Source organism: Haliotis asinina, chromosome 14 (assembly GCF_037392515.1).
Source record: "Haliotis asinina isolate JCU_RB_2024 chromosome 14, JCU_Hal_asi_v2, whole genome shotgun sequence".
Lineage (NCBI taxonomy): Eukaryota > Metazoa > Mollusca > Gastropoda > Lepetellida > Haliotidae > Haliotis > Haliotis asinina.
This window is the reverse complement of record NC_090293.1, coordinates 36,980,802-37,008,120: the sequence shown is the minus strand read 5'-3', so window position 1 is coordinate 37,008,120 and position 27,319 is coordinate 36,980,802. Positions and strand designations below refer to the sequence as shown.

The 27,319-nt window shown below is 38.3% G+C and overlaps 1 protein-coding gene across 6 annotated transcripts in view; it reads right to left on the bottom strand.

Moving 5' to 3' along the window:
- Positions 1-27,319, bottom strand: part of LOC137261940 (vinculin-like) — a 163,590-nt gene that overhangs the window by 19,126 nt on the left and 117,145 nt on the right. For 3 of the 6 annotated variants that reach the window (XM_067799760.1, XM_067799758.1, XM_067799756.1), the window contains 3 exons: positions 25,794-25,917; positions 23,589-23,679; positions 8,901-8,939 (listed from right to left, as the gene is read on the bottom strand). In XM_067799760.1, the coding sequence (XP_067655861.1) occupies positions 8,901-8,939; positions 23,589-23,679; positions 25,794-25,917 (254 nt within the window). The remainder of the gene's footprint in view (positions 1-8,900; positions 8,940-23,588; positions 23,680-25,793; positions 25,918-27,319) is intronic. The other 3 variants (XM_067799761.1, XM_067799757.1, XM_067799759.1) reach the window with 1 other exon arrangement.

The following is a 27,319-nucleotide window of genomic DNA, read 5'->3' as shown; positions in this document are numbered from 1 at the left end:
GCCAACACAAGACAATTCTATTTAAAAAAATGTATTCAACTTAAACCTGTGGATCAGAAAATGTGGTGATCAAGTATTAGGGGATACAATTTGTTATGATTATGACACTGTCTGGTCATGCAAAGTGTTCAATATTTATTTGGACTTCTGATTGTAACTGACTTTATTTCAAAATTTTATTTAAAACAGTTACGTAACTTTTGTGAAATCAAATATGAAGTAAAAATAACCAAGAACTGATTTATTTATTACAATAACCAAGTACTGATTAGCGCTACTGACATCTTGTAACAAAGTTGTAGTCTGGGAATAAATACATGTATACTGTAATCAGGAAATATTCTGTGTCCATTTATATTTTGCGAATTTTGCGTTTGTCTTCCCCATGCATAAAAATTCTCTGCGTAGTAATATTAAGAAATGTAAAATTTACTTCAACAAATATTAAGACATTCCTTCAATATTTATCAATGCACATACCACAAAACAAATATATATAGATGACATATTTACTTTATTCTTGAAATACATAGACAAATTCTACACACAATAATAACAAATTGAATGTAGCACTTCCAGCTAGTTTATTCAGTGTCATATAACAAATACTTTAATTTTGACAAATACACTTACTGGTGGATTATCACATCGAGAAGACCGGATTCCCTCCATCCACGAATGATTGAGTCTTTGTTTTCCTTCACACTGTCCAAGCTGGACAGGATCCACCTGGCATGGAGAGGTTTCAATGTGCTAATGCGTAGATCAACACGTTGATCACCCCCGTCCTTTAGATTCTTGGCAACACAATCAGCATGAACTATGTTTTCACAGCTGACTTAAACTCTGAATGAACAGAAAGGTCCATTGGCTGCAGTTCGCCAGTGCAACCGGGGGAACAAATTTGACAATGAAGTTCCGCTGCTTCAGCTTGCTCAAGAATGATTCACAATGATGTGCTGCAAAAACATTAAAGATCAGCAGAGATTTTTGTTTCAGTGGTGTAAGGTACAAGCACATGGTCAATATACTCGAGCATAGTCGATTCGTTGCTCCAGTGGTTTGCGGAGTGAGTCATGTGCCAGGTTTTGGGGAATTTGAAGATGGCGTGGCATCTATCAGTAAGTCCTTTGTAAATCAGTTGAGGGGGAGGAGGTCACCACTTGCACTACTTCCCAATACCATTGTCACTTCATGCTTATCTTCCAGGCCTACAATGCCCACTTGTTTTGATCCTTGAGTAGCTAATGTCCAGTTCGAGACAGGTACAATTTTGTCATTAGTTTGGTCAAAATTAATAACCAAATCCGATGGGATGTCATGTTTGGAAACAGCCTCCCCTACACCACTAATGAACTGTTCCTTCTGTTCGGCAAAGTTGTCAGGCAATTTTCTAGCTGCTTTCATCCCTTACGTTTGACAAAGCCTGCTCTCACAAGATTCTGCCCATATTTTACTTAAAGACATGGGGCCTCCATTTTCAGCAAGAAGTGACCTATTTTCAAAAGAATACCCTTAGCAGTAGCCAAAACAATATTGTAATTGACAATACCCCCATAGTCACGAATGGCAGTCACATGTTCTTTCACAAGTTTGTCTAATTCTCCTAACATGAGGGGGCGGCCACCTTGTTTGGGTACTAATTCTTCGATATCAGCAGTCTTGTTTTCTTTCTTCTTAGCACGGTAAGCCTTCTTCATGAATCTGACAGAGCTTTCGCCAATGTTTGTGATAAGAAAAGAACTAAAGTGCCTGGCAGCCCTGGTATTTCCATTGTCAATCGCATACTCTGCGATCTTGGCGCTTGTGGTTGGAGAAAAATTAATATTTTCTTGTTTTCGCTTGACACCACGTTTAGTAATGGTTGTGTCATGGCTACAGCTATTTAAACTTTGTTCAGTGGTCTGGTTAACAGCAGCCATCCTCCTGGACTTCTCTGGTGTCGAGGCCTTCGAAGGATCTGGTAGGCCACTCTCTCCACACTTCTGTACTGTTAGAAACTTCCACATTTCGATTTTGTGACTGACTGACCAATCTGCCGTTTATAGTTACATGCCGACTGACACTGAGTTGATACTGTGCAGATCAAAGGGATTAACAAGGAGTGATGTAGTTTAAGTTAACTATGTTTGTTTTGCAAAGCCTCCTACTCTCGCAAAAATAATATGTTGCAGAACAGGCTGGGGGTACGGTGACAGAAAATTTTCAGAATATACATACAACCTTCAGCTTCACAGTCATCGATTCAAAAGGACATTCAGTAACATCAGAGCAGACAACAGATAGATGGAAGGATGAATTGATTATGTTACATGACTGAAAGTCACTTGAATTTAAAACTGAGCTAACCATGCATACCAGGCCACAAAATCAAGTGCATGCTTTAAGTAATTGCAAACACAGCAAAACCAATCCACATGAACTACCTTCTTGGACCTGCATGTCAAGGCCAGCCAGAGTGGTAGGGGCTGTGACAGACAGATTAAGTCACACAAATTATACATACTATAAACACCACATAGATTTACCACCTTAAAACAAGTGGTCCTTTCCAATATGTGTTTAAATGTCTCATTTCTGACCAGCAGCATTCAAACCCTGTACTGACTGGTAATAACCAGGACCAGTAATGTCAGCCATGCAACCAATACTTGATGTGATAGAAGTTGGTGCTTACAGTATCCATGTATATATCACTCTCAATGCTACTGCTGAACCAAATCAACCGAGTATATGACTAGCCATGACATTCCTGTTTAACCAATATGACAGGTGAATAGCATTATGACACCCCCATTATGACACAGAACTCACCATACACAAAGTATGCCCTGTGTCATTTACTTAACATCTTGTATGTAAAATTGCAGAGCTTTTTAAATATCAACCATTCAGTAGTTTTGCAATCAAAAAAGGTAGACCAGCTAAGTTAGAAATGTATCTGCCAAATTTCTTGGCCTATAATCACTGAAATAGCCATTGTTGGAACACAAACAATGTGAATGGTTACAAAATCGGTTGGATGACTCAAACGCATCAGAGCAAAGGCACTTAACATGATGAATTGTGATCCTGTATATCTAACTTAAGATTCTAGAGTGAGTTAACATTGGTTATGAGGATGATAAAAACTACAAAACTGCAGAATAATGCAACACATGAAAAGAATCATAACATTTGTCCTTCTGTCTACACAGGAGAAAGCAGAAGGACGTAGTTGGCTAACTACCATCGAGAAATTTCCAGAATAGATTCCAGTTCCTGTTACATTCAACACATACTACAAACAAAAAGTGTGGAAACATTCCAAAATTTGACAGTCATAAATAAAACTTAAACATGGCCAGATCATTTATACTCAAAGGTAAAATGTGCTTAATGGACACTTAAAACAACATGACACAACAGGCAGAGAAGCCTGAATCAGTATTTAGTTGGTTGGAGTGAAATGAACCATTGACAAAAACAGAGAAAAACATACACCAGCACTGGGTTTAATTCAAATGCCGAAACACAACCACCGAGTGCATGTGGAAGACAGACTTCACATGACCTCACTTTGTTTAAGTTTATACACGACTATCAAATAGGATGTTTCCATACCTTTTATTTCTGGTATATATTACGTAATTATCTACTGAATCACCTACACCTGTTTAAGGTAAACAACAAGAGATTGCATTGTCTCTAATGTTGTGCTTTTGTTACATCTGGTTCATTACACCATCATAAAACACAAAATCACAAATCAGATGTACTGTATTAATGTACTGTTATTATACTATTTCATCAATCACACTATTTAGTTACATATGTAGATTTTCCAATAAGTGTGTTTGGTAGCAACTTATATTTGGGTAATATCCCTAAATTCTAATTAGTTTTCATGGTGTACACATATTAAATAGTGGTGTCGAAAAGTCTGACTTTTTCACATAAATGATGTTCAGATGAAAGAGCATAAACACAAAGTTGAGGCCTAGATAACTACTATCTTTACACATGATAACTGTGAAGAATAAGACCTCATAACAATATCTGAAAATGCTCCAGAAACTTAATTATTACTAAAGTGAGTGAGTGAGTTTAGTTTTACGCCGCACTCAGCAATATTCCAGCTATATGGCGGCGGTCTGTAAATAATCGAGTCTGGACCAGACAATCCAGTGATCAACATCATGAGCATCGATCTGCGCAATTGGGAACCGATGACATGTGTCAACCAAGTCAGCGAGCCTGACCACTCGATCCCGTTAGTCGCCTCTTACGACAAGCATAGTTGCCTTTTATGGAATTATTACTAAAAACTTCATTATTAACAAAAAAAACAAAAACATCATCAAAGTACAAAAGGATTTTCAATTTCTAAATAAATTTATGACATGTGAGAAATCTGATGCAGAAATTTGATGAAGGACTTGCACACTAAAATCCAGTGTGTCCTTAGGGATGCAATATCTGAAAATTATTTTACAAAAGATTTCTCAAATAATATGTACGGTTGCCTATTTCCCAAATTCAGTGGCTCTCTGCTCGCTAATGTGATGCAACAATGGGAAATATTGTTTGGTTTTCGGGGCTTTGTATGAATAACCTGTGAGGCAATTCGTTTGATGGCACTTGTCGTTTGAGAGCTCTAAGCAAAGATCGTGATTGTACAAAATTGTACACGTGACTCATGGCAGGCAATCATATTTCCGCAATGGCTATTGTGCTCGTAAGCGAAACCTTATTCCTTCGGACAAACATTTGGGGTACAATGGGGTGCATAAGATCGTAGTGCATCGTGAAGTTCTGACAAGGCCATGTCTTCTTGTGGGTCCTCTTTTGATTGGATAATATCCACATGACGAAAGTGGTTAGCAATTGTCTTTTCGCTCACAGCTGTCCAAGGCTTGCTTGATCATCTGGATTAATTAATCATAGTGACCCACAAATTGACACGTGAAAACTCAGTGTCACCTTGCTACTCAGAGGTAGCTAATCTTCTGACGCCTCAAAGACTGCCGACTTCTTTCATGTGAGGCCCTCGGTAATCGCTTGTGTTAACATACAGGGGCTAAGCCATCCGGATATACGAGACAAAAAATGCACATAATTAGTGTTTTGTATGTGAAAATGACCGTACGGTTACGGAAACCAGATTTCGGGATAGGTGAAAAATTTTACAACGTTGTGAATTTGTTTTAAGGAATTTTCGTTTGGAAGGCGAGTTTTCCGGATATCTGAGGTTTGGACAAATGGGGCATGACTGTAGTAAGTTGTTATGTAAGTTTGACAACTTTTATGAGCACTGTTGTTAATTTTATTCTTCAGTTTATTCATTTTGTTTAATTATTTTCTCGAAACATCGTTACTTTGCTCCTTGACAACTCTGATCTGACAACCTTGCCTAAGCATGTATCCAAGAAAATTTTTTTTCAATAACATTGCAAAAAATAGTTTATAATTTGTTTACCCTGTTGATAATATAGTCATTTGAAATTTAATAAGTATTTTCAGACATTGTGAAAAGTGATAGATATATCACATACTAGGTAGGTTCATAAACTTATATATCATTTTGATGTGACTAGTGCCTGGCTGGTATGTGACGGTGATTTTCTGTAAATTCCATGATCAAATTCTATTGGACAAAGGGGTCTTGTGCGTGTACAGATTCATGGGCAGTGCTAAGAGAAACATGGAGTCATAGGACCAGTGTGCTATTTATGTCAAATTTCTTATGGCAATGTGTGTAACCCCACCTATACCAAGCAGTAGGTGGTGATGCATTTTCCTTGTATTTATCAGCAACATGTGGGAATTGGGGTCGAATCTGCTGACACCAAACATCAAACTGCCCAAAGAGAGAAACAAGAGATGGCATTACCAAGTTAGCACTAGCCAACAAGTGATAAGCCAAGCATCATCTCTCTTCGGCATAAAAGTTTAGGGTCTTACAAAATACCAGTTTCCGCCTTTGAAAAACTAGGCTAATACAAGAGTCATCAGAAGATGACATATCCCCTGGCCCACACACATTTGAAATGACAAATCATCTGACAGTTAAGTGATTTTTTTCAGACTAAATCTGAATCGTTTCCATGGATATCATGAAAAATATAAATGGCATATATCTACAAAAGGAAATACTTCAAGATCTGTCTCATACATCTTCCAAGATCTGTTGAAAGATATGAAATGGTTTTCGAGTTGTGCTTCGGAAACAAAGCTCATACATCCATTTTGAGACCAAGTCTGAATTGTTTCCATGAAAACCAGGAAAAATAACAAAAGTAATCAGAAGATGACATATCCCCCCGGCTCCCACATATTTGAAAGGACAAATCATCCGACAGTTACTTATTGTGTTTTTAGACAAAGTCTGAATTGTTTCCCTGGACTTCATGAAAAATATAAATGCCATATATCCTCTAATCAGAAAAAGTCACCATTTCAAGATCTGTCTCGTATATCTGCCAAGATCTTTTGAAAGATATGAAATGGTTCTCAAGTTGTGTTCCGGAAACCAAGTCAGCAACGTGTTCATGGAACCGAGAAAACAATACATCATAAAAACCTGTAAATAGCAAAAGGCATCACTTTGGGGTCTGCAACACATATCTGCCAAGTAAAACTGACAGATATTTAGAAGTTTTGAGTTCTGCTCCAGAAACCAAACACACCTCTCACTTCTGAGACAAAGTCTGAATCGTTTCCATGGAAACCGAGAAACTAAGGAATCACAAAAACCTGCAAGTAGCAAAAGGCACCACTTTGGGGTCTGCCACACATATCTACCAAGTTACACTAACAGATATTAAGAAGTATTTGAGTTCTGTGCTGGAAATGAAACACACCTCTCACTTTTGAGACAAAGTCTGAATCGTTTCCATGAAAACTGAGAAACTAAGACATCACAAAAACCTTTAACTTGCAAAAGGCACCATTGCAGCTTCTGATTGGTATACCTACCAAGTTTGGCAGAAAAATATTGAACGTTTTTTGAGTTCTGCTCCGGCAACGAAGCACATCCCTTCATTTTGAGACTAAGTCTGAAACATTTCCATGGAAACTGAGAACATAATACATCACAAAAACCTGTAAATAGCAAAAGGCACCACTTTGCGGTCTGCCTCAAATATATGCCAAGTCTTGCTGAAAGATATTAAATAGTTTTCGCGTTGTGCTCCAGAAAAGTAGCCCATCCCTCCATTTTGAGAATAAAGTCCGGATCGTTTCTATGGAAACTGGGAAAATGATAAATCACAAAAATCTGTAAACTGCAAAAGGCACGAAATTTTTTAGTTATGTCTCTCACTTTTGAGACTTAAGTCCGAAAAGTCACAAACACCTGTAAATAGCAAAAGGCACGACTCTAGGTTCTGACTGGTATATCTAACAAGTTTTGCAGAAAAACTAAGCCAAAACTTTGTAAATAGCAAAAGGCTCCACTTTGTGGTCTGCCTCAAATATATGCCAAGTCTTGCTGAAAGATATCAAATAATTTTCGAGTTGTGCTCCAGAAAAGTAGCCCATCCCTCCATTTTGAGAACAAAGTCCGGATCGTTTCTATGGAAACTGGGAAAATGATAAATCACAAAAATCTGTAAACTGCAAAAGGCACGAAAGTTTTTAGTTATGTCTCTCACTTTTGAGACTAAGTCCGAAAAGTCACAAACACCTGTAAATAGCAAAAGGCATGACTCTAGGTTCTGACTGGTATATCTAACAAGTTTTGCAGAAAAATATTAAACGTGTTTTGAGTTCTGCTCCGGAAACAAAACCCATCCCTCCATTTTGAGACTAAGTCCGAATCGCTTCCATGGAAACCGAGAAAATAAGAAATCACAAAAGCCTGTAAATAGCAAAAGGCATCACTTTAGGTTCTGACTGATATATCTAAAAAGTTTTGCAGAAAAATACTGAGCGTTTCTTGAGTTCTGCTCTTGAAACGAAGCCCACTCCATTTTGAGACTATGTCCGAAACATGTCCATGGAAACTGAAAAAATAATTACTCACAAAAACCTGTAAACAGCAACCGGCACCTTTTAGGACCTGACTGATATACCTAACAAATTTTGCAGAAAAAATATTGACCGGTTTTTGAGTTCTGCTCCGGAAATGAAGCCACCCCACCATTATACTAACACCAAAATGTTTCATCGAAAAACAAAAAATCCCCAAAATGCCAAAAATCTGTAAAGAAAATAGCAAAAGGCACAACCACAGGTTCATAGGTTACATCTATCAATTTTGGTCTAAAAATATTGAACAGTTTGTGAGTTATGCTCCGGAAACAAAATGATTATGGACAGACAGACGAGGCATTGAATACTAGTATATCCCCCCGGCATGTTATGGCGTTACATTGTAACTGGATTAACAAGTCTATACAGTTTAATTTGATAACAAACCAAACATAAACTTTTCTCCTAAATCATGTGACTAATTTCTAAAATTCCTTATTGATATTGTGCACTAAATTTGTATCTGCTTTTCATGTCACAATGAAACTGAAAACATGCAATAAGTCACTGACATTTCAGGCAGTTCATCACCTGACTTGGCACATAAATTACAAATATATCAATACAGAAGACTAATGGGTAGTTATCATGATGCCACTAATCTGTACTAAGTAATACGCCCTGGATAAGATGAAATGATTTTCATTTTACCAGGTTTCAAAATCTACTTTACAAATGCATGTGACACTACCTATGTATTTAACACATTTTTCACCTATTTGATACAACACAGACACGTACATGATTAATGACATGCAGGTGACATAGTCAAGATTAATTTCCTAAACTAACTGGTGGTCTTAAAGTCATATATAAATTTTAGTCCTCACAGCAAATCAAGTGTTACTTAGTTAGTAGAATGTACATGCAAATATGAAGAAATTTACCACAGGCTATTTCACTTCCATCAGGAGCAGGAATAGGCTCTGAATAGTCAAAAGTCATAATCTTGATCATTCAAAGTCATTGATATCAAACAATAGTGACGATTGCTAATACCTGAAAGAATACTATGTCTATATATAATTAACTCTATCCTGTATTTCAGCTGACTACACACAAACACATCTTCCAACATTTACCTTCTCTTTAACACTGTCAAACCATTCATAATGACATGTGAAAGTATCTCCTTCCCCATGAAACTAATGTATATGCCAGATGGGAAAAGCTCACCTCTTTCGAACACATTCTGTGGGTTTCAATTTTTCAATAATACTAAAATGAAATTTCTAGCAGGTAACTTAAATGGTTATGAAACTACTGTTGACTTCCATAACATTGATACCTACCACTGTTTCATGCCTATGAGATGTTTGTTATCAATGTAAACATAACTTGAGTGCTGCATTTATTTCATCCTAAGAAACAAAACTGGAGCAGCACATAATCATATTAGCTATCAAAGGAACACTGATCCAGAGCAATTTACGTTGACTGGTTGTTGTTTTGGTCATTGTTTTTCTCCTGTGAGTGCTCAGACGATGTCCCAGAATTTTTGACTGTTCATGGTCTCTGGTGCACCACCCGCACGTGCAATAGATAGTATAAGTATAGACTGATTCATGAAGAAGAAGTTATTTTTACTTCAGTAGTGAAGTGTAACAAAAACTACTGAGACTGAGTTTACCTAGACTGCCAGAAATGAAGCCCACTCCTTCTTTTGAGACAAAGTCCAAATCTTTTCCATGGAAACTGGCAAAAATAAGAATGCCAAAAAAACTGCCAATAGCAAAAGGCACCACTTTGGGATCTGCCTCACATATCTGTCAGGTTTTGCTGAAAGATAATTAAGAAGTTTTTTTCGAGTTGTGCTTCGGAAACAAAGCCCATCTTTCATTTGGAGACTAAGCCCAAATCGTTTCCATGGAAACTGTGAAAAATAAAAATGACAGAAATCTGTAAATAGCAAAAAGCACCACTTAAGGTTATGTTTGATTTTTCTACCAAGTTTGGCATAAAAATATTGAACATTTTTTTGTTATGCTCCGGAAACAAGCCCACCCCTCCTTTTAAGACTAATGTGTACATTTACACCACCAAACACAGCTTACAGCAAGGGTGAAGTAAACACTTATGGGCTGATACTGTTTTGAGTAACTTCACTGTCACAAAAGAAAGACATATAAGCATTGCTGTGAAGTTAGGTAAATAGGTATAATCAGTTTTTAGCCGAAAGTGGTTGGCAAAGTGGTTGTTGTTAGTTTACAGATTCAAGGGGACTTAGCTACCATTATAATAAAGCCTGGGTTTGCACACGACTTTGGTTATGAAACTTGGGCTAACCATCAATACCATCTAAATATATATTTTGGCCATCTTTTGGACTTATACAAAACAAATGGCTTGCCACATGCTGTGGATATATTTCTACATGGCCCAAAATAACCCCAATTGGAAAATAACTTCCAAAACTGCAACAATATCCTCTAAAACTGAAACAAACACTCTGTAATGGAAAACTAATTGTTTCAAATGGAAACAAAACATGCTTATCAGCTACAAGAGAACCCGAGATCAGTCGCAGAGTAAATATAAGGTAACCTTAGTACAATGTTAAAGATTGGGAGATTAAAGATTAAGGTTAACCTTAGTAAAGGTTGCTTCATGAAAAGAGCCCCTATACTGTCTTACTGAGGTAAAGTCTGTAAACACATAACACTTCATATTCATGCTTATTTGATCATTTTACATACATGTGAACAACATGATATTTGTGGTGATGAAGGAAATACTGTACTTGTGTACTGCACTACTGGGCTAAAGTCTGTAAACATGTAACACTTCATAGTCATGCTTATTTTGACCATTTTACATACTTTTGAACACTGAGTGGAAAAGAAGTTAAACCAAATTTTCACCAGATCAAAAGGGCAATAAAAATTACTACAAATCATGTAAATTTATTGCCTTTGCACACACTGACCAAGCTGACTTCATATATATACAGGTCATCTCTCGACACTCTCCAAGCACAAAAGTATGCAATATGCAAAGCTTACCCACATTCAGTGTGGTCTCCGATGTATACTTATATGATTCTGTATTATCATTATCAGATATTATCGTTACTCAGATAATATTTACTGTACGCCTCCAGGATGACTGTCTGTGACTTGAATGCTGTTTTATTTTATTTTTTTCATGTATGCATGTATGAATTCAAGTTAAAGTGACTGTTATATAAGTCTGCTTTGACCTATCGTGGTCATACAAGGAATAATTATTGGATGAAGTACTATTATCAATCAGATATTATCACAACTCAGACAATGATCACACCACAATTCCATGATGACTGTGACTTGAAAGCTGATTTATACGTAGACATTATGTATGTGCCTGTCATATATAACCTTGACCTAATGCGGTCTCACAAAGTATATAATTATATGATTATGTACTATTAAATTATTAAATCATATTCAAGTCTAGATAGACCTACTGGTGTTAGGAAGAAAGTACCAGTAAAAAAGTACTAAATTTGTCAAAGGAAAAAGCCCTCCGCAAAGAAAATTCTACTTATGTTTGTTTATGACAAAATGTTAAAGGTCACATGCAACCAAAAAAATCAAGCATAATTAAAACACATTCATCACATATTCATGACATATAATATACATTGCTGCTTTTAAAAAAAACAAATAAACAAAATTATAAGCGTACAATCGCGATTCAAAAGTGCAATATTTTGTACTTGGGCTTACTTCCCCCGAAACGAAGCCCTCGGGAGACTGAACCCAGTCATAGCGGGTGGATATGCACTCAAGTGTAACGACGGCTTCCGATTGGCGGTTTCATTTGCTGATATGCTGAGGGTTCATTGTGTGTACAGAAAGATGATCTGTTTGACGGGCATGTTAGAAGTATAGCCAGTCACAAGAAAGTGAGATTCTTTATGGATAACAACTTCTTTTTGTGTACTTGATGCGTGGTCAATGATTGAAGCTGTGTATTGCATGTCTTTAGCAGAAAGGCAGGCAGACATATAGGTGTGAATAAACCAGACACGGAGCTTTCTCTACGACAGAGACTGCTTACCACAATCAACAAGGTTTTTTACGTAACGAGTAGATTATGTACTTGTTTGTGTACACAACCAAGATTAGACTACTGCTCACGACCTCAGACACTTGGCATGCATACTGTTTCAAGCTCCGCGAACCTATTCACTGCGCATGCGTTATGGACGCAGCGCAGCACAGCTGTTGAAACCAGTTTTCCCCCCAGCGCTGGGGGGAATTTAGTGAAACGTTTGAACTCCGATTTCGCTGGCTTTTTTTTCATCGCATTTTTTTCAACTTTATAGGTTGAATTGGCATTTTTTATGATTTGTTTCGGTAAGTGCATACCGAAAGGTATCACAATCTGCAAAGTTGTGTTTTACATTGCATGTGACCTTTAAGAAAAAAACTTACATATTCTGGTTTTTAATACTTTATTCACATACTGACAAAAATATATTTGCAGGATTTTTCATTACTTTATTCATATAGGCACTTTCACACTGCATTGTAAACTGATTTGAAAAAAGGAATATTTTGTATTTGTCGAATCTGTTCTAGATGATTGTGGCCTGTTGTACATATGGTTTAATCCATATACTTTCGAACATCATTGAGTTTAGGGGAATACCTAATTCTTTCATCAAAACTGTCCCATCCTCTCATTTAATTCTGCACAGGTCATTAATGTCACACTGGTAATTCATTTGACAAACGCATACTATAAGTTATCACATCGAGCCGGAGGGGGAATACAACCTTACTCGGGACTGATAAAACCCTGTATGTCCTTTGACAGGATGTGATAACGTATTTATCTAGCTGAATGGTTTCATTGCTGCGATGGTGACACCAGCTGATTGTTTGACCTCAAAGCATGCACGTTACTAAAGGCTTGTCGATGCAAGCTTTTCTCACTTCGTGTCGTCACCGAGGCATAGCGGGGTGATAAGACTTTTGTAGCGGGAGTACACGACTTTTATACTCCCGCTCGCGGATCATGATGGATGTACATGGTATTTTATCAGAGTCATGTGGACCAATCAAATCTCGACATTCTTACATGAGGCCAGATAAAGTCCTCTACCATTTGTAACTACTCCTCTCATGGCCATGTTTACGACTGGGTTCTGTCTAAGTGCAAATGTACATGGAGATGAAAACAGTCTAGTATTATTATCAAGGAAAGATAATGTATACATGTTTCAGTGTTGTTCATCCTTTAGCTCAAAGTTTATGTCTAAATTGTGCTTGGTATAGTTTAGCAAAGTTTCAAAGTTCAATGGTTCCGCCATTTTCATGTTTTGAAATGCGTTTTACTGCGTAAGATTTGATTTGTTTGCCAAGTTATTTTGCAAGAACGGTGTATGACAATCTTGTTGTGAACACATTTTGACAAACAGAACTCAAGCTAAATCCTGGATTAGATCTGCCCAGTTAAAATACGACTGGTTTTGGTTAACTCAGTATTTAATCCATATCTTTTATACACAATCACTTCATGTTTTTTTTCCACAATAATTTTGACACTTTTCATTCTGAAACTCTTATACTGTCAAGGCTGGATTACGCCACCCCGGTCCTCCATTCCCTCATGTCCTGTAAACAAAATCTTAACTCCATCCAATCCAAAGCCCTAAAACTAGTCCTTGGCACGAGGAGTGGTACCTCCCTCAACACACTACTTCTACTCTGAGGCAGCTCTTCCATCACACAAAGAATCAACCAAACACTCACTTAATGGGCTTGAGCCCAACACAGTGAGTGAGTGAGTGAGTGAGTTTTAGTTTTACGCCGCACTCAGCAATATTCCAGCGATAGGGCGGCGGTCTGTAAATAATCGAGTCTGGACCAGACAATCCAGTGATCAACAACATGAGCATCGATCTGCGTACTTAGGAACCGATGACATGTGTCAACCAAGTCAGCTAGTCTGACCACCCGATCCCGTTAGTCGCCTCTTACGACAAGCTGAGTCGCCTATAATAGCAAGCATGGGTTGCTGAAGGCCTATTCTACCCCAGAACCTTCACAGGTCGCGCCCAACACAACCCACTATTCAAACTCATCAGACACGAATACAACAACATTAAGCAATCAACATTAAGCCTCACTCACCTTCACCGTCAGGTATATGCACACCAGTTAAACGACATACAACGCACACCTCCCATTATAAGTTACATTCACAACAAAGCTCCACCCATCACAGACACCACTCTTGACACCACCCTCTAACAGCTACCCAGAGACACCCATAAACCTACTATAACAAACATCACAAACAACTACATCAACACCACAGATGCTTCAATCAACCCCAACAAAACCACTGGCCTCGACATTCATGTCCAACATAACTCCCCTATTAGAGGCCAACGTTCACTACACAAACCACAATACTATAAATACTGCAGAACTAACAGCCATCCTTACTGAACTGCACCTAATAACAAACCCTCCCACAAACTAACTTTCTCATCTGCTCTGACTCATTTAATTCTATCGGACAAATACACATCTTGCACACCAAATCTCACCCTGACCTTATCCACAACATAGTAATTTAAACCGACTGACTCAGAGAGGCCTAAACAAAATCACAACATTCATATGGATCCCACTCAAACATCCCATTTAATGACACTACAGATACAGCAGTCAAGGTAGCTATCCAATTCAGAAACCAAACAGCTCATAAATAAAACATAATACAAACAAACTTGCAACAGAACAATAGCACCAACAAATCTACATGGGTCACTCCTACAATTAAATCACCAATAAGAAAATCCCTTCATACTCGAACATTAACACTCTGATGCGGCCATACACAGACTTATTGTAGGCATCACAAACATAAATCACACACTATATAAACAAAATAGACACATGGCCTATGCACACTCTGTTACACTGAAGAACACATACACCACATATTCACACACTGCCAACTACAACAAACTAACATGAAGCAACTACAGAGCAGTATTCCTCCAACATACCACTACTTCTGAACCCACACAACTCCCCAATAACTTCAAACCCCTAGCATTCTTCTTACCAAACTCAAACCTACTACAAAGAATTTAGAACTCCACTCTACATTTAGGCCAGGCGTCCAAAACTCATTTATCCATCCCCTGTCAAGTGTCAACAATAGCCGATACAATCACTGCTGTTTCCGCCTCCTCTTCCTTATAACTTCGGCTTTTTATTTATTTAATTATTCTTATTTATAATCGTTGTTACTTCAAAAGTTGTTCATAATTGGTGCCAGCCAGAAGCCAACGTTAAACATTAACTGGCTGATTGATTGATAATTTTGATGTCAACATAATAGGACATTTTTCCCTGGGGACTTGTCTTCCGGTAATTTTTTTGAGGACTTCTTTCCTATAATTGACATATTGAAGTCCCACATGGAATAATTAACAGATGATGTACTATCATTAATCAGATATTGTCAATAGTGTGTTCATGATCACTTCACATTTCCATGATGACTGTAACTTGAAACCTGTTCATATGTATACAGGTATTCAATACAGTTACCTGTCATATGTAACTACACCAAGACCTACTATGGCCCTGCATGGAATAATTAGATGAGGAATTACCATTATTAATCACATAGTTTGACTACTCAACATGTTCATGATGACGGTGACTTAATAGTTTGTATGTATGCATGTATGTATTCAACACATGCTTGTATGTAACATGTATCTCCTGGAAATAAAAACTTAGAAAATACATAAAAATACTTAAACAAATTACCTAATATTGTTTGAGGTTTAATGACAACAGTCATCAGAAGATGACGTATCCCCCCGGCCCCCACATATTTGAAAGGACAAATCATCTGACAGTTGTTTTCTTAGATTAAGTTTGAATCGTTTCCAAGAAAGTCATAAAAAAATAAATGCCATATATCTGTAAACAGCAAAATGCACCACTTCAAGATCTGTCTCATATATCTACCAAGATCTTTTGAAAGATATGAAATGGTTTTCGAGTTGTGCTCTGGAAACGAAGTCCATCCCTCCAAGTCCGAAACGTTTCCATTGAAAAACAGAAAATAATAAATCACAAAAACCTGTACATAACAAAAGTCATCACTTTAGGTTCTCACCAATGTATCTAATCTTTTGCAGAAAAATATTGAACAGTTTTTGAGTTCTGCTCCGGAAACGAAGCTGACCACTTTGAGATCTGCTACACACATTTTGCTACCAAGTTTTGCTGACAGATATTACAAAGTGGAAGTCACGGTGGCTAAGCGGGCTAGGCGGCTGACATTGTGTGCCTGCCTCTGAGGGTGTGGGTTTGAATTCCGGATGGGACTCAACCAAAAAAGTACTAGAATTTGTACTTTACTGAGAAAGTGAAATCCCAAATATGACATATGTTGCAGATATTACAAAGTTTTTGAGATGTGTTCCGGAAACTGAGAAAATGCTCAATCCAAACTACCTGTACATAGCAAAAGGCACCTCTTTAGGTTCTAATTGATATATCTGTCAAGTTTTGCAGAAAAATATTGAACAGTTTTTGAGTTCTGCTCCGGAAACAAAGCCCACCCCACCATAAGACTAACACCAAAATGTTACATGGAAAAAAAAAAAAAAAAATATAAATGCTTAAAATCTGTAAATAGGCAAAGGCACAACCATAGGCTGAGATTACTATATCTATCAAGTTTGGTCTAAAAATATTGAACGGTTTCTGAGTTATGCTCCGGAAACAAAATGATTACAGACGGATGGACGGGGGATGGACGGACAGACGAGGCGTCGACTATTATCACAAAAACCCGTAAAGACCAAAAGGCACCACTTTGGGATCTGCCACACATACCTAACAAGTTTTGCTGACAGATATTTAGAAGTTTTTGAGATGTGTTCCGGAAACGAAACACACCTCTCACTTTTGAGACTATGTCCAAAACGTTTCCATGGAAACTGAGAAAATAATAAATCACAAAAACCTGTACATAGCAAAAGGCACCACTTTAGGTTCTGATTGATATATCTACTAAGTTTTGCTGAAAAATATTGAACGGTTTTTGAGTTCTGCTCCGGAAATGAAACCCATCCCTCCAATTTGAGACTATGTCGTTTCCATGGAAACTGAGAAAATGATAAATCACAAAAACTTGTACATAGCAAAAGGCACCACTTTAGGTTCTGACTGATGTATCTAACAAGTTTTGAGAAAAAATATTGAACGTTTTTTGAGTTCTGCTACAGAAACAAAATGATTATGGATAGACGGGGGACGGATGGATGGACAGACGAGGCGTCGACTATATTCCCCCCGCATTAAACAGACAGATGAGGTGTCGATTATTTCCCCCACCATTACATGCCAGGGGGATAATAAAAATCTATTCATATTTCGGTATTATGCTCCGGAAACAAAATGATTACAGATAGACGAGGCATTGACTATATCCCCCTGCATTACATGACAGGGTGAAAAAAAGCACAAGATCGGGTTTGTTGGCAGGAATTCGTCTGTGTCTATATTTTGGCCTATTCCAGAGAAGTTTGAAAGCATCATTTTCCAGGACACCCTGGACATGTTCAGGGTCGTACCAAGGATGGACCTCTGGGTCAAAGTCACAGGCATGGTGGAGACGATAGTAAGAGCAGTGAGCCTTCAGACTTCAGAATCCATTCATGTGGGACAGAGTCGTATGCTTTTTATGTAGTCTACCCAACATCCCTTTCTTGCCCCCTTCTGTTCTCTGTAAATTATGTCATTGGAAGAGCTGTAAGATGACACGAGGTTTGTCAAACACCCTGTGAATAATTTGTACTGAGTATTCAAACACGTGATAGGGCAGAAGTTTTTGGGATCAGTCAAGTCTAATTTTTTTGGAAGGAGTATCGTGTGACCTTTGCAGAACCATGGAGGAAAATCAACTGTGTCCACAAACAGTAACATGGTCTGGACACAAGGAAACAGTTTCCAATACCAGTTTTGAATGCCATCAGGCCCTGGAGCTGTATTAGATTTGGACTTTTTAATGACACTTTTCAGGCAATCTGGTGAGATGTAACAGACAAATGACCTAGTCACTTTCTCATGCATTGCATGGTCATAAACACTGATCCATGGTGCCTCCAGGTTACAGTTGCCGCGTACAGACCACAACTGTTTCCAGAACCTTTCATTGGCAGCCATGGGAGGCCGTTTATCATGCTCACCATCACCACTTGTTTTAAGTTGCCTATAGAATTGCTTTTCATTATTTTTGAAAAGTTTATTTTGTTTGATAAATTTGTTTTTCTTTTCCCATTTTTTCTCTCTTTCAGTCCAAACTTTTATTTTTGCCTTAAGGGAATCGACACTTTGGAGCAGTACCTTTTCTTTTGTTGTTTTGTACTGTAATTTTAATTTTCTCCATGGCATTATTATGTTTTACAGATTAGAAATGAAATGCAGCAGAGAGGGTTTGGGTGATCCTGGCACAGTCAGGCTGGTCAAGCTCATCATCAGCTCAGGGCCCTCGCCCCCTCTACACGCAGCCCAGACAGCGAATGGGACTTCTCCCAGCAAACACTGCCTAGTTGAACCCACCAAGAACTTTCCGGAGAATATGGAGGCTCCCCAACACTGCAGTCTTCTGCATTACCCAGATTGTCAGAAGGGCTGTGCTCCCGGTGAAGAACCCGGGCACTCTCCTCATCTGCGACAAGAGATCAGGAGGTACCAAACCAAGGGCACTGAGAACAATGGGGAGCCTGATGACAGTGTACTTGGGATGCAATCGAGACATTTCAAAGGCGAGGTCCGCATATTTATCATGCTTTTCCTGAATCTTGCCAATCACATTGCTGTCAAAAGGGACAGAAAATTCAATGATATAAATAATTTCATTTGTTTTATCAAAAAGGACAAGATCAGGTTTGTTGGCTGGAATTATTATTATTATTATGTTTTACAGAGTAAGATTGAAATGCAGCAGAGAGGGTTTGGGTGATCCTGGCACAGTCAGGCCGGAAGGGCTCATCATCAGCTCAGGGCCCTCGCCCCCTCTACACGCAGCCCAGACAGCGAATGGGACTTCTCCCAGCAAACACTGCCTAGTTGAACCCACCAAGAACTTTCCGGAGAATATGAAGGCTCCCCAACACTGCAGTCTTCTGCATTACCCAGATTGTCAGAAGGGCTGTGCTCCCGGTGAAGAACCCGGGCACTCTCCTCATCTGCGACAAGAGATCAGGAGGTACCAAACCAAGGGCACTGAGAACAATGCAATTGAGACATTTCAAAGGCGAGGTCCGCATATTTATCATGCTTTTCCTGAATCTTGCCAATCACACTGCTGTCAAAAGGGACAGAAAATTCAATGATATAAATAATTTCATTTGTTTTATCAAAAAGGACAAGATCAGGTTTGTTAGCTGGAATTCGTCTCAGGCTGTATATTGGCCTATTCCAGAGAAGTTTGAAAGCATCATTTTCCTGGACGCCCTTGGACATGTTCAGGGTCTTACCATGGATGGACCTTGGGGTCAAAGCCACAGGCATGGCGGAGGCGATAGTAAAAGCAGTGAGCCATGCCATCATGTCTTTTAAGATAAGCTGTTTGTGCCAAGGAAGGGCATCCACTGACAAGGTGTTGGACAGTCTCTGTAAATTCATTGCAAAGACGACATTTCATATTGATATTTTCTTTAAGAATAACATTCTGGCGATTGCGAGTGGGAAGTGACTGGTCTTGAGCAGCAAAAAGGAAGCCCTCAGTTTCACATTTGAGACCAGCCGACTTCATCCAGGCGAAGGAGTTGGTTGGATTGCTGTTCTGTTCCACACACTGCATGTACACTCGATGCAATGGCTTCTCAGACAGCTTCTCCACAAAGGACCGACTCTGAGCAGACTTGGTGAAGGACTTCACCTGGTTTACTCCCATCACTGTACCGTCCAGCAGTACATCACCATCAAGAAAATCAATTTCAAATTTCAAATTGTGTCCAACAACCTTGGCACGCTTAAAATAGCTGTGGAATTCCTTGCTTTCATCGTGAGTCTTGACATGCATCACCAGAGGATCATCTGATAGATAAATACAGTAAAGTTCACTTATAACGTACACGCTTACAACGAATTGCCGGTTACAACTAACAAATTCAGAAGTCCCGACTGCTTTCCTATATGTTGTTATGAATTAACTACCGTATACAACGAACACTGATAGTACGAATTATCTGTTACAACGAACAAACTGACGTGTCCTTCTGTGCCATTTCACTCGTTAATTGATGTGTTTACAATGAACAGCTGATCCGAATCCACTCGCGTGTTATCTCATGTGTCACCAATTCGCTTGTGAAAACAAACAGGCTTCCTCACATGGGATCAAGGGGATACTAAAATAAACTTACCTGTGAACTTTTATCATTTATTTAATCTTGTTTATCTTGTTGACATTATCAAGGCAAAAATAGGGATCTGGGAACTACTCGCCAGAAAACATATTCAACGCTGATGAAACGGGACTTTTTTATAAGCTTGTACCACAGAGGACACTTCACTTGAAAGGGGACAAATGCCACAGAGGAAAGAAATCTAAAGAACGCATTACTGTTCTAACTGCAGCAAACATGAGTGGTACAGAAAAACTGAAACTGTTAGTCATAGGGAAGTCAGAAAAGCCACAGTGTTTAAAGAATGTTTGAAGTTTACCAGTGGACTACAGATCAAACGGCAAAGCATGGATGACCTCTGATTTGTTCACTGAATGGGTGAACAAGCTCAACCAATCAATGAGGAGACAGAATCGGAAAGTTTTACTGTTGATTGACAACTGCCCCGCCCACCCACGTGTTCCTAATTTAAAGGATGTGACAGTGGCCTATTTACCACCGAATACTACATCGAGAATTCAACCGATGGATCAAGGGATCATTGCATCGCTTAAAAGTAACTATAGGAAACAGATGATGACAGATCTGATTTGTGCCTATGACAAGAAGGAGAAATACGAAGTGACATTGCTGTCTGCAATCACTAACATCCACCGAGCCTGGTGTCACATGACCTCTCAATGCATCGTCAACTGCTTTAGAAAGGGAGGGTCCAAGTTACGGAGGAAAATGACATGGATGATTCTGAATTGGATGAAGATGACATACCCCTTGCAAACTTGCGTGGAATGTGGGGAGAAGTGACTGACATTGCTAATGTACCGGCAGACGTGACACTCGAAGATTTCTTGAATGCAGATGAAAACATTGTGACCACAGAACGACTTACAGATGAAGATATAGTTACGGCAGTGAAGAAAGACAATGAAACAGTTGATAGTGATGAAGATGACACTGAGACAGTGGCAGAAATGGAAGTGAAGAGGTGGCAATATGTTTAAAACATGTAAGAGACTTTTTCTTGTCGAGACCAAATGTGCTGTTGTCTGTCTTTGATAATATTAATGATTGTATGCAAGCTCTGGAATCTATTCAAATGTCTGCTCGTGTTCAAACTAAAAATGATCGATGATGAAATGAATGATCCATGACAATTAAATGTTCGTTGGTTTTGTCTTATTTTATTTTCTGTGTGAACATGATCTTGTCTGAAACCAGTGGCGTGGTGACGATTCTTGGTAATTTCCGAATATTCACGAACATTCCCGAATCGCTTAGAACGAACTTCGCTTACAACAAACTGAAAACAACAGTCCCTTTGAGTTCGTTATAAACAAATATTACTGTATGTGTACAAGTACACAATAAAATTCTGTCATGAAGAGCTTCTACATTAATCAAACCCCGTCCTCCCGAATTGATTGGCATTTATAAATGATAAAGGGAGGAACGGGGGTGGTGTGCTCTGTTATCAGACATGATCCTTCTGGTCAGGCGGTCAAGACCCTGGATGTCTTGTTTTGTCCAATCAACTACTCCAAAGGAATAGGAGAGGACTGGCACAGGAAAAGTATTGGTGGCTTTGACCTTGTTTTGAGCATTTAGCTCGGAGTTCCAGATTTTCTTTAAATGAGATTTATACTCGGCCCGAAGTTTATCTTGAATTTGGGCATTCTGGAGCTTGTCTCGAACTTGCATTCCAAGATAGGTGAAGACCTGATCTTCAACAAGATGCTCAATAACTCCTCCCCCTTGTAACCTGACCGATCCATCATTAGTTACCTTGCCACGTTTCAAATGAAGAGTATTACATTTGTCGAGTCCAAATGTCATGCCAATATCATTAGAGAAGGACTCAACAAGGAGAACCTGTTCTTTCAAATTGGTCTCTCCTTTGGCAAGGAGCTTGATGTCATCCATGTAGAGGAGATGAGTAAGAGGTGTTGGGGATCTGTGCAGAGGAGGCCCGGGATGGTAACCCTCCTTCCTATTGAGCATATTATTATTATTATTATTAATACACTGTCATTTGTCATCCGCACTGAATTTCACTAGTTTATGTAACTTATCAGAGCGCAACAGTGTATTTGTTGATGAGCTATTTTTGATTTCATGAAGGGATGTGATCGCAGTTCAACTTTTCTTATGGGAGCCACGGATAACACGGTGGTTTAACCAATTCCGCGGTATCACGAAGTGCGTTATTGTGAGGGATGACTGTATAGTTAACGATCTAGAATATCAACAAAGACACAGATGATGTCTCCAGATGACATAATTAGGGAGGTGTAGTAATCCACTGCCAGAAATGAGACAACTACCATCACAAACTGGGACTAAATGGCCTGTGTGAAAATGAGATTATATTAACTAATCCTGCGTAAAAATGAAATAAGGTTAGTAAAGCCTTAATTAACCCATTGCTACATTCTTGATCTATTGCTTCTTGGGCAGGATAATCCTAATTTTGCTCTAATCATCTAATCATTAATAACACAGTGTGTTTGTCTTTGGGAACTTTTAAAAAATTTTGGACAGGATAGGGATATGGTTATGAACATAATTTGTTTTGTTCACTTGCAGACAGAAACTGTTTTGTTTTTGTATTTTAATCACATTTCTTTTGTATATTGACAGAAATAAATATGACTGACATAAATACTTGTTAGTCAGTATTTCAGTCACACATAAGCAATATGATGGCAGAGAAAGGTGAAATTTTAGATGGAAGGAAAGTGGGTGGGGACTTAATTCTGGATCGTTACAGATATACATGCAGGAAGAAAAACAAGAATGGTTCAGTTCCCTGAAGGTGTCTCCATGCTGGTTGTCTGGTCACAGTGACCACCACCACCACAGATGACACCATAGTGAGACGCGGGAATCCCTACACATATGCTACATATTTCTAGGTGATGTTGCTGCCAGTAGTAATTAGTAATTTATTACCTATCAATTAGGTGAACAGCATACTGCCAGAAATGAAAAAATTAAAAGGCGCAATAATCTCACTGCCTGAAATGGGACCAAATCATTTTATTCCTCTGAGAACACAGTGAACACACACTCTAATTTTTTCAATATCATGTAAAACATTAAACATTCTCAATTAGTGATCTCAAAATATTTAGAAATACTCTAACATATACATTAGGGCTGTAAAGGGATATGATCTCAAAACAAAACAAACCTTGTGCGCCAAGCATTGTCGCTTTGACAGTAGATAGGATTTTTAACTGGGTGCCAATTGTAGGGATTCTTTCACATACTTGCAATAGATTCTGAAAGGAAAAACCCAAATATTATGTATTCTCATAAAAGATGGAACAAATCAACATGTATTTCTTTCAGTCTTAGCTGTCTACTCTTAAGCATGTATCTGTGCAAAATGTGGAGAAAACTAAGAAAAACACAAAACTCAGTGATAAAGATATCTGTAAGAAAGATACCTGCTGCACTGAAGCAAAACATGTCTCAAGTAACATTTCTGGACAACTTAAGGGACTTATACTTAACATGTACCCCAGTTTCTTCCTTTGGTTATGTAATGCATAGTGCCTGAAAAAAACCCAGCAATTTCAAAAACTATTTAAACAGTCTGGCTGTCAGAGCAGTTTAGAGTGACTTCTTCAGGGCAAGTATTGTTTGCCATGCGTTTTTGGTAGTAACACATAGGACACACCTTTTTTTATTCAGTGTCTGTGTTAACGCAGAAACCTGCATTTTTCACGCAAAAAAAATAATGGAACCACACAAAGAATATTTTGCGTGCATGTTTTGGACACATAGATTCTGATGTACTTAATTTTATAAAGTACCTTAAACCTGCAACATAGAGACAAATAATACATTTTAACATGATTCAGGATTTGAAGAAAAAAGATTTGGACTGCATATTTATAATTCTATTTCTGCACACACTTGTATGAAACCTACTGCGAACACTGATATTCTGTGATGTCACATGCATTTCTGCTTAAGAAACTTCACAATCAGTTGGGGAAAATGAATGCCCAATGCAGCAGACTTTAGAAACAGAAAGTTCTATGCCTGAAGCCATTTCAACAATAGCATCTCTACAAGAATGAGACAAGACAGCAGCTCTATGGCAAGACACCTTTAAGACTTATTGAATCTTATTGATTTTACAAAGGAATAGCTATCTGACCAAATTTAACCATAACTTGTATACAGTCATGCCCCATTTATCCAAACACTTGTGTTTTTATTGAAATTGTCCGGATAAGCGAATTTTCCGAAATCTGAATCACGGGCCATATGTACTAAGAAACGTACAAAAAAAATTAACCTAGTAGGCATCCCACATAATGTTTATTGATTACACATAAGCAAATATCAGTGCATGCATAAAATGTGTAGAAAAGTGAGAGGACTTTTGCCAGTCAGTTCGTCACTGTCGACATTCACAAGATTATCGGCAGTAACAGTGTCACCTTGCTACTCAGAGGCAGTTAATCTTAGATCCATAATCTAATCATAGACTGCCGACTTCTTTCATGTTACGACACTAGGGGTCCTCGGTAATCGTAAACAGACAGGTGCTCAACCATCTGCATATACGAGACAAAAAATGCACATAATTTAATGTTTTGTATGTGAAAATGACCGTACCTTTACGGAAACCGGATTTCCGGATATTTGAGTAATTTTACAACGTTGTGAATTCACTTTAAGGAATCTTCCTTCGGAAGGCGAGTTTTCGGATAAACGGGGCACAACTGTATACTTAACCTAACGTGTGGAGTGAACTCTCTCTTATATTTATTGCAGAGTTGAACAAAATTCTAAATACATCATGCACATAAATATACCTAATATTTTGAATTCTATGGGAAATTTCCTGTTTCATGCTACCATCCACTATAATCTCAGACAAAGTTAAACTTAATAAATAAATAAACTAAAATAACCTTTCAAAATATGCTCCATTGAAAATGTCACCATTTTAGACACAAGACTGAAATCATGAGCAGTTACATGAAAACAGCATTTGTTTTTAGGTGAACAAGAGTAAACACAATCACACTTTCCTTCCGATTACACTTTCGCTATCATGATGTATAGTTTGCTTACCGTTCGGATATTTTTTCATGAAACCTACTTCAGTATCTACATTTAGCCTTCACACATGTTAGAAGATCACATGTAGCAATTACTGCAACATGTGCATTCGCAAAACATTGGTAATTTCTGTACATCATACAGATATCGAATTACTACAATGAAGTACTGAATGAGTTGCTATTGGAAGTGGGGTATATTGAAAATAATAGCGGAGCACTTTGCCAATCAGAAAGTGACATTCATGTGTGAGGTAAGATAAATACACGCACGCACGCATGCACGCACGCACACATGCACGCACAGTACATACCATTCTCATTTTTTTGTCTGTGCAGTCAGCAGCTAACTTCTTTGCCAGCCTTGTCACTTCTTCAGATGCTTCAGCAATACCTTTTGCAGTGGCAATCAGATCCTTTTTAGTTCCACCTTCACCTCTGTGGACAAACGAGGAATAATAAACAGTCCATTTTATACCTGAACCAAGTATCAAGTATGGAGTTATTACAAATAGATGATCACTCATCATCACTGAAAATAATCTTGCAAAATGAAATCCTTTTGGATTTGTTCTAAAATGGTGATAAAAGACAGGAGTGAGTGAGTGAGTGTAGTTTTACACTGCTTTTAGCAATATTCCAGCAATATCACGGCTGGGGACACCAGAAAATGAGCTTCACACATTGTACCCATGTGGGGAATCGAACCCGGGTCTTCGGCATGACGGGCGAACACTTTAACCACTAGGCTACCTCACCGCCCCGATAAAAGACAGGAATAGAATGAATATATGTCACACTATATGTCAATGTTTGCAATGACCAAACTAGACAAGAGTCATCAGAAGATGACATATCCCCCCTGCCCACACATATTTGAAAGGACAAATCATCTGACAATAAACTTGAGGTTTTTCTAGACTTAAGTTTGAATCGTTTCCTTGGAAATCAGGATAAATAGAAATGCCATATATCTGTAAACAGCAAAAGGCACCACTTCAAGACCTGTCTCATACATCTGTCAAGATCTGTTCAAAGATATCAAATGGTTTTCGAGTTGTGCTCTGGAAACAAAGCCCATCCCTCCATTTTGAGACTAGGTCAGAATTGTTACCATGGAAATTGGGAAAATGATAAATCACCGAAATCTGAAAATAGCAAAAGCCAACACTTTAGGTTCTGACTGATATATCTAACAAGTTTTGCAGAAAAATGTTGAACGTTTTTTTAGTTATGCTCCAGAAACGAAGCCCAGCCCTCCATGTTGAGACTATGTCCGAAAAGTTTTTATGGAAACACAGAAAATAACAACTGAAAAAAAAACCCTGTAAATACCAAAGGCACCACTTTAGGTTCTGACTGATATAACTACCAAGTTCTGTAAAATATGGAACTGTTCTTGAGTTATGCTCCGGATACGAAGCCCACCCCACCATTGGACAAAGACCAAAACCTTCCATGGAAAAACAGAAAAAATAAAAAAGGCAAAAATCTGTAAATACCAAAATGCACAACCACAGCTTCAGATTATCATATCTATCAATTTTGGTCTAAAAATATTGAACAGTTTTTGAGTTATGCTCCGGAAACAAAATGATTACGGACGGATGGACAGACAGAATAGGCATCAAGTATATCCCCCTCACATTACATGATGGGGGGGGAGGGGAATATAGATCCAGAAGGCAAACATCCACCGCATGCATAAGAATACACTGAGTAAGACATCAGAACTCATCTTCAGAGATGGTCTGATTTATGAAGACAAAGAGCATGTCATTGTTGGTAAATTTTACACATTATCCACACAATGATTGAGCACAGCGCCAGAGAATAAAAC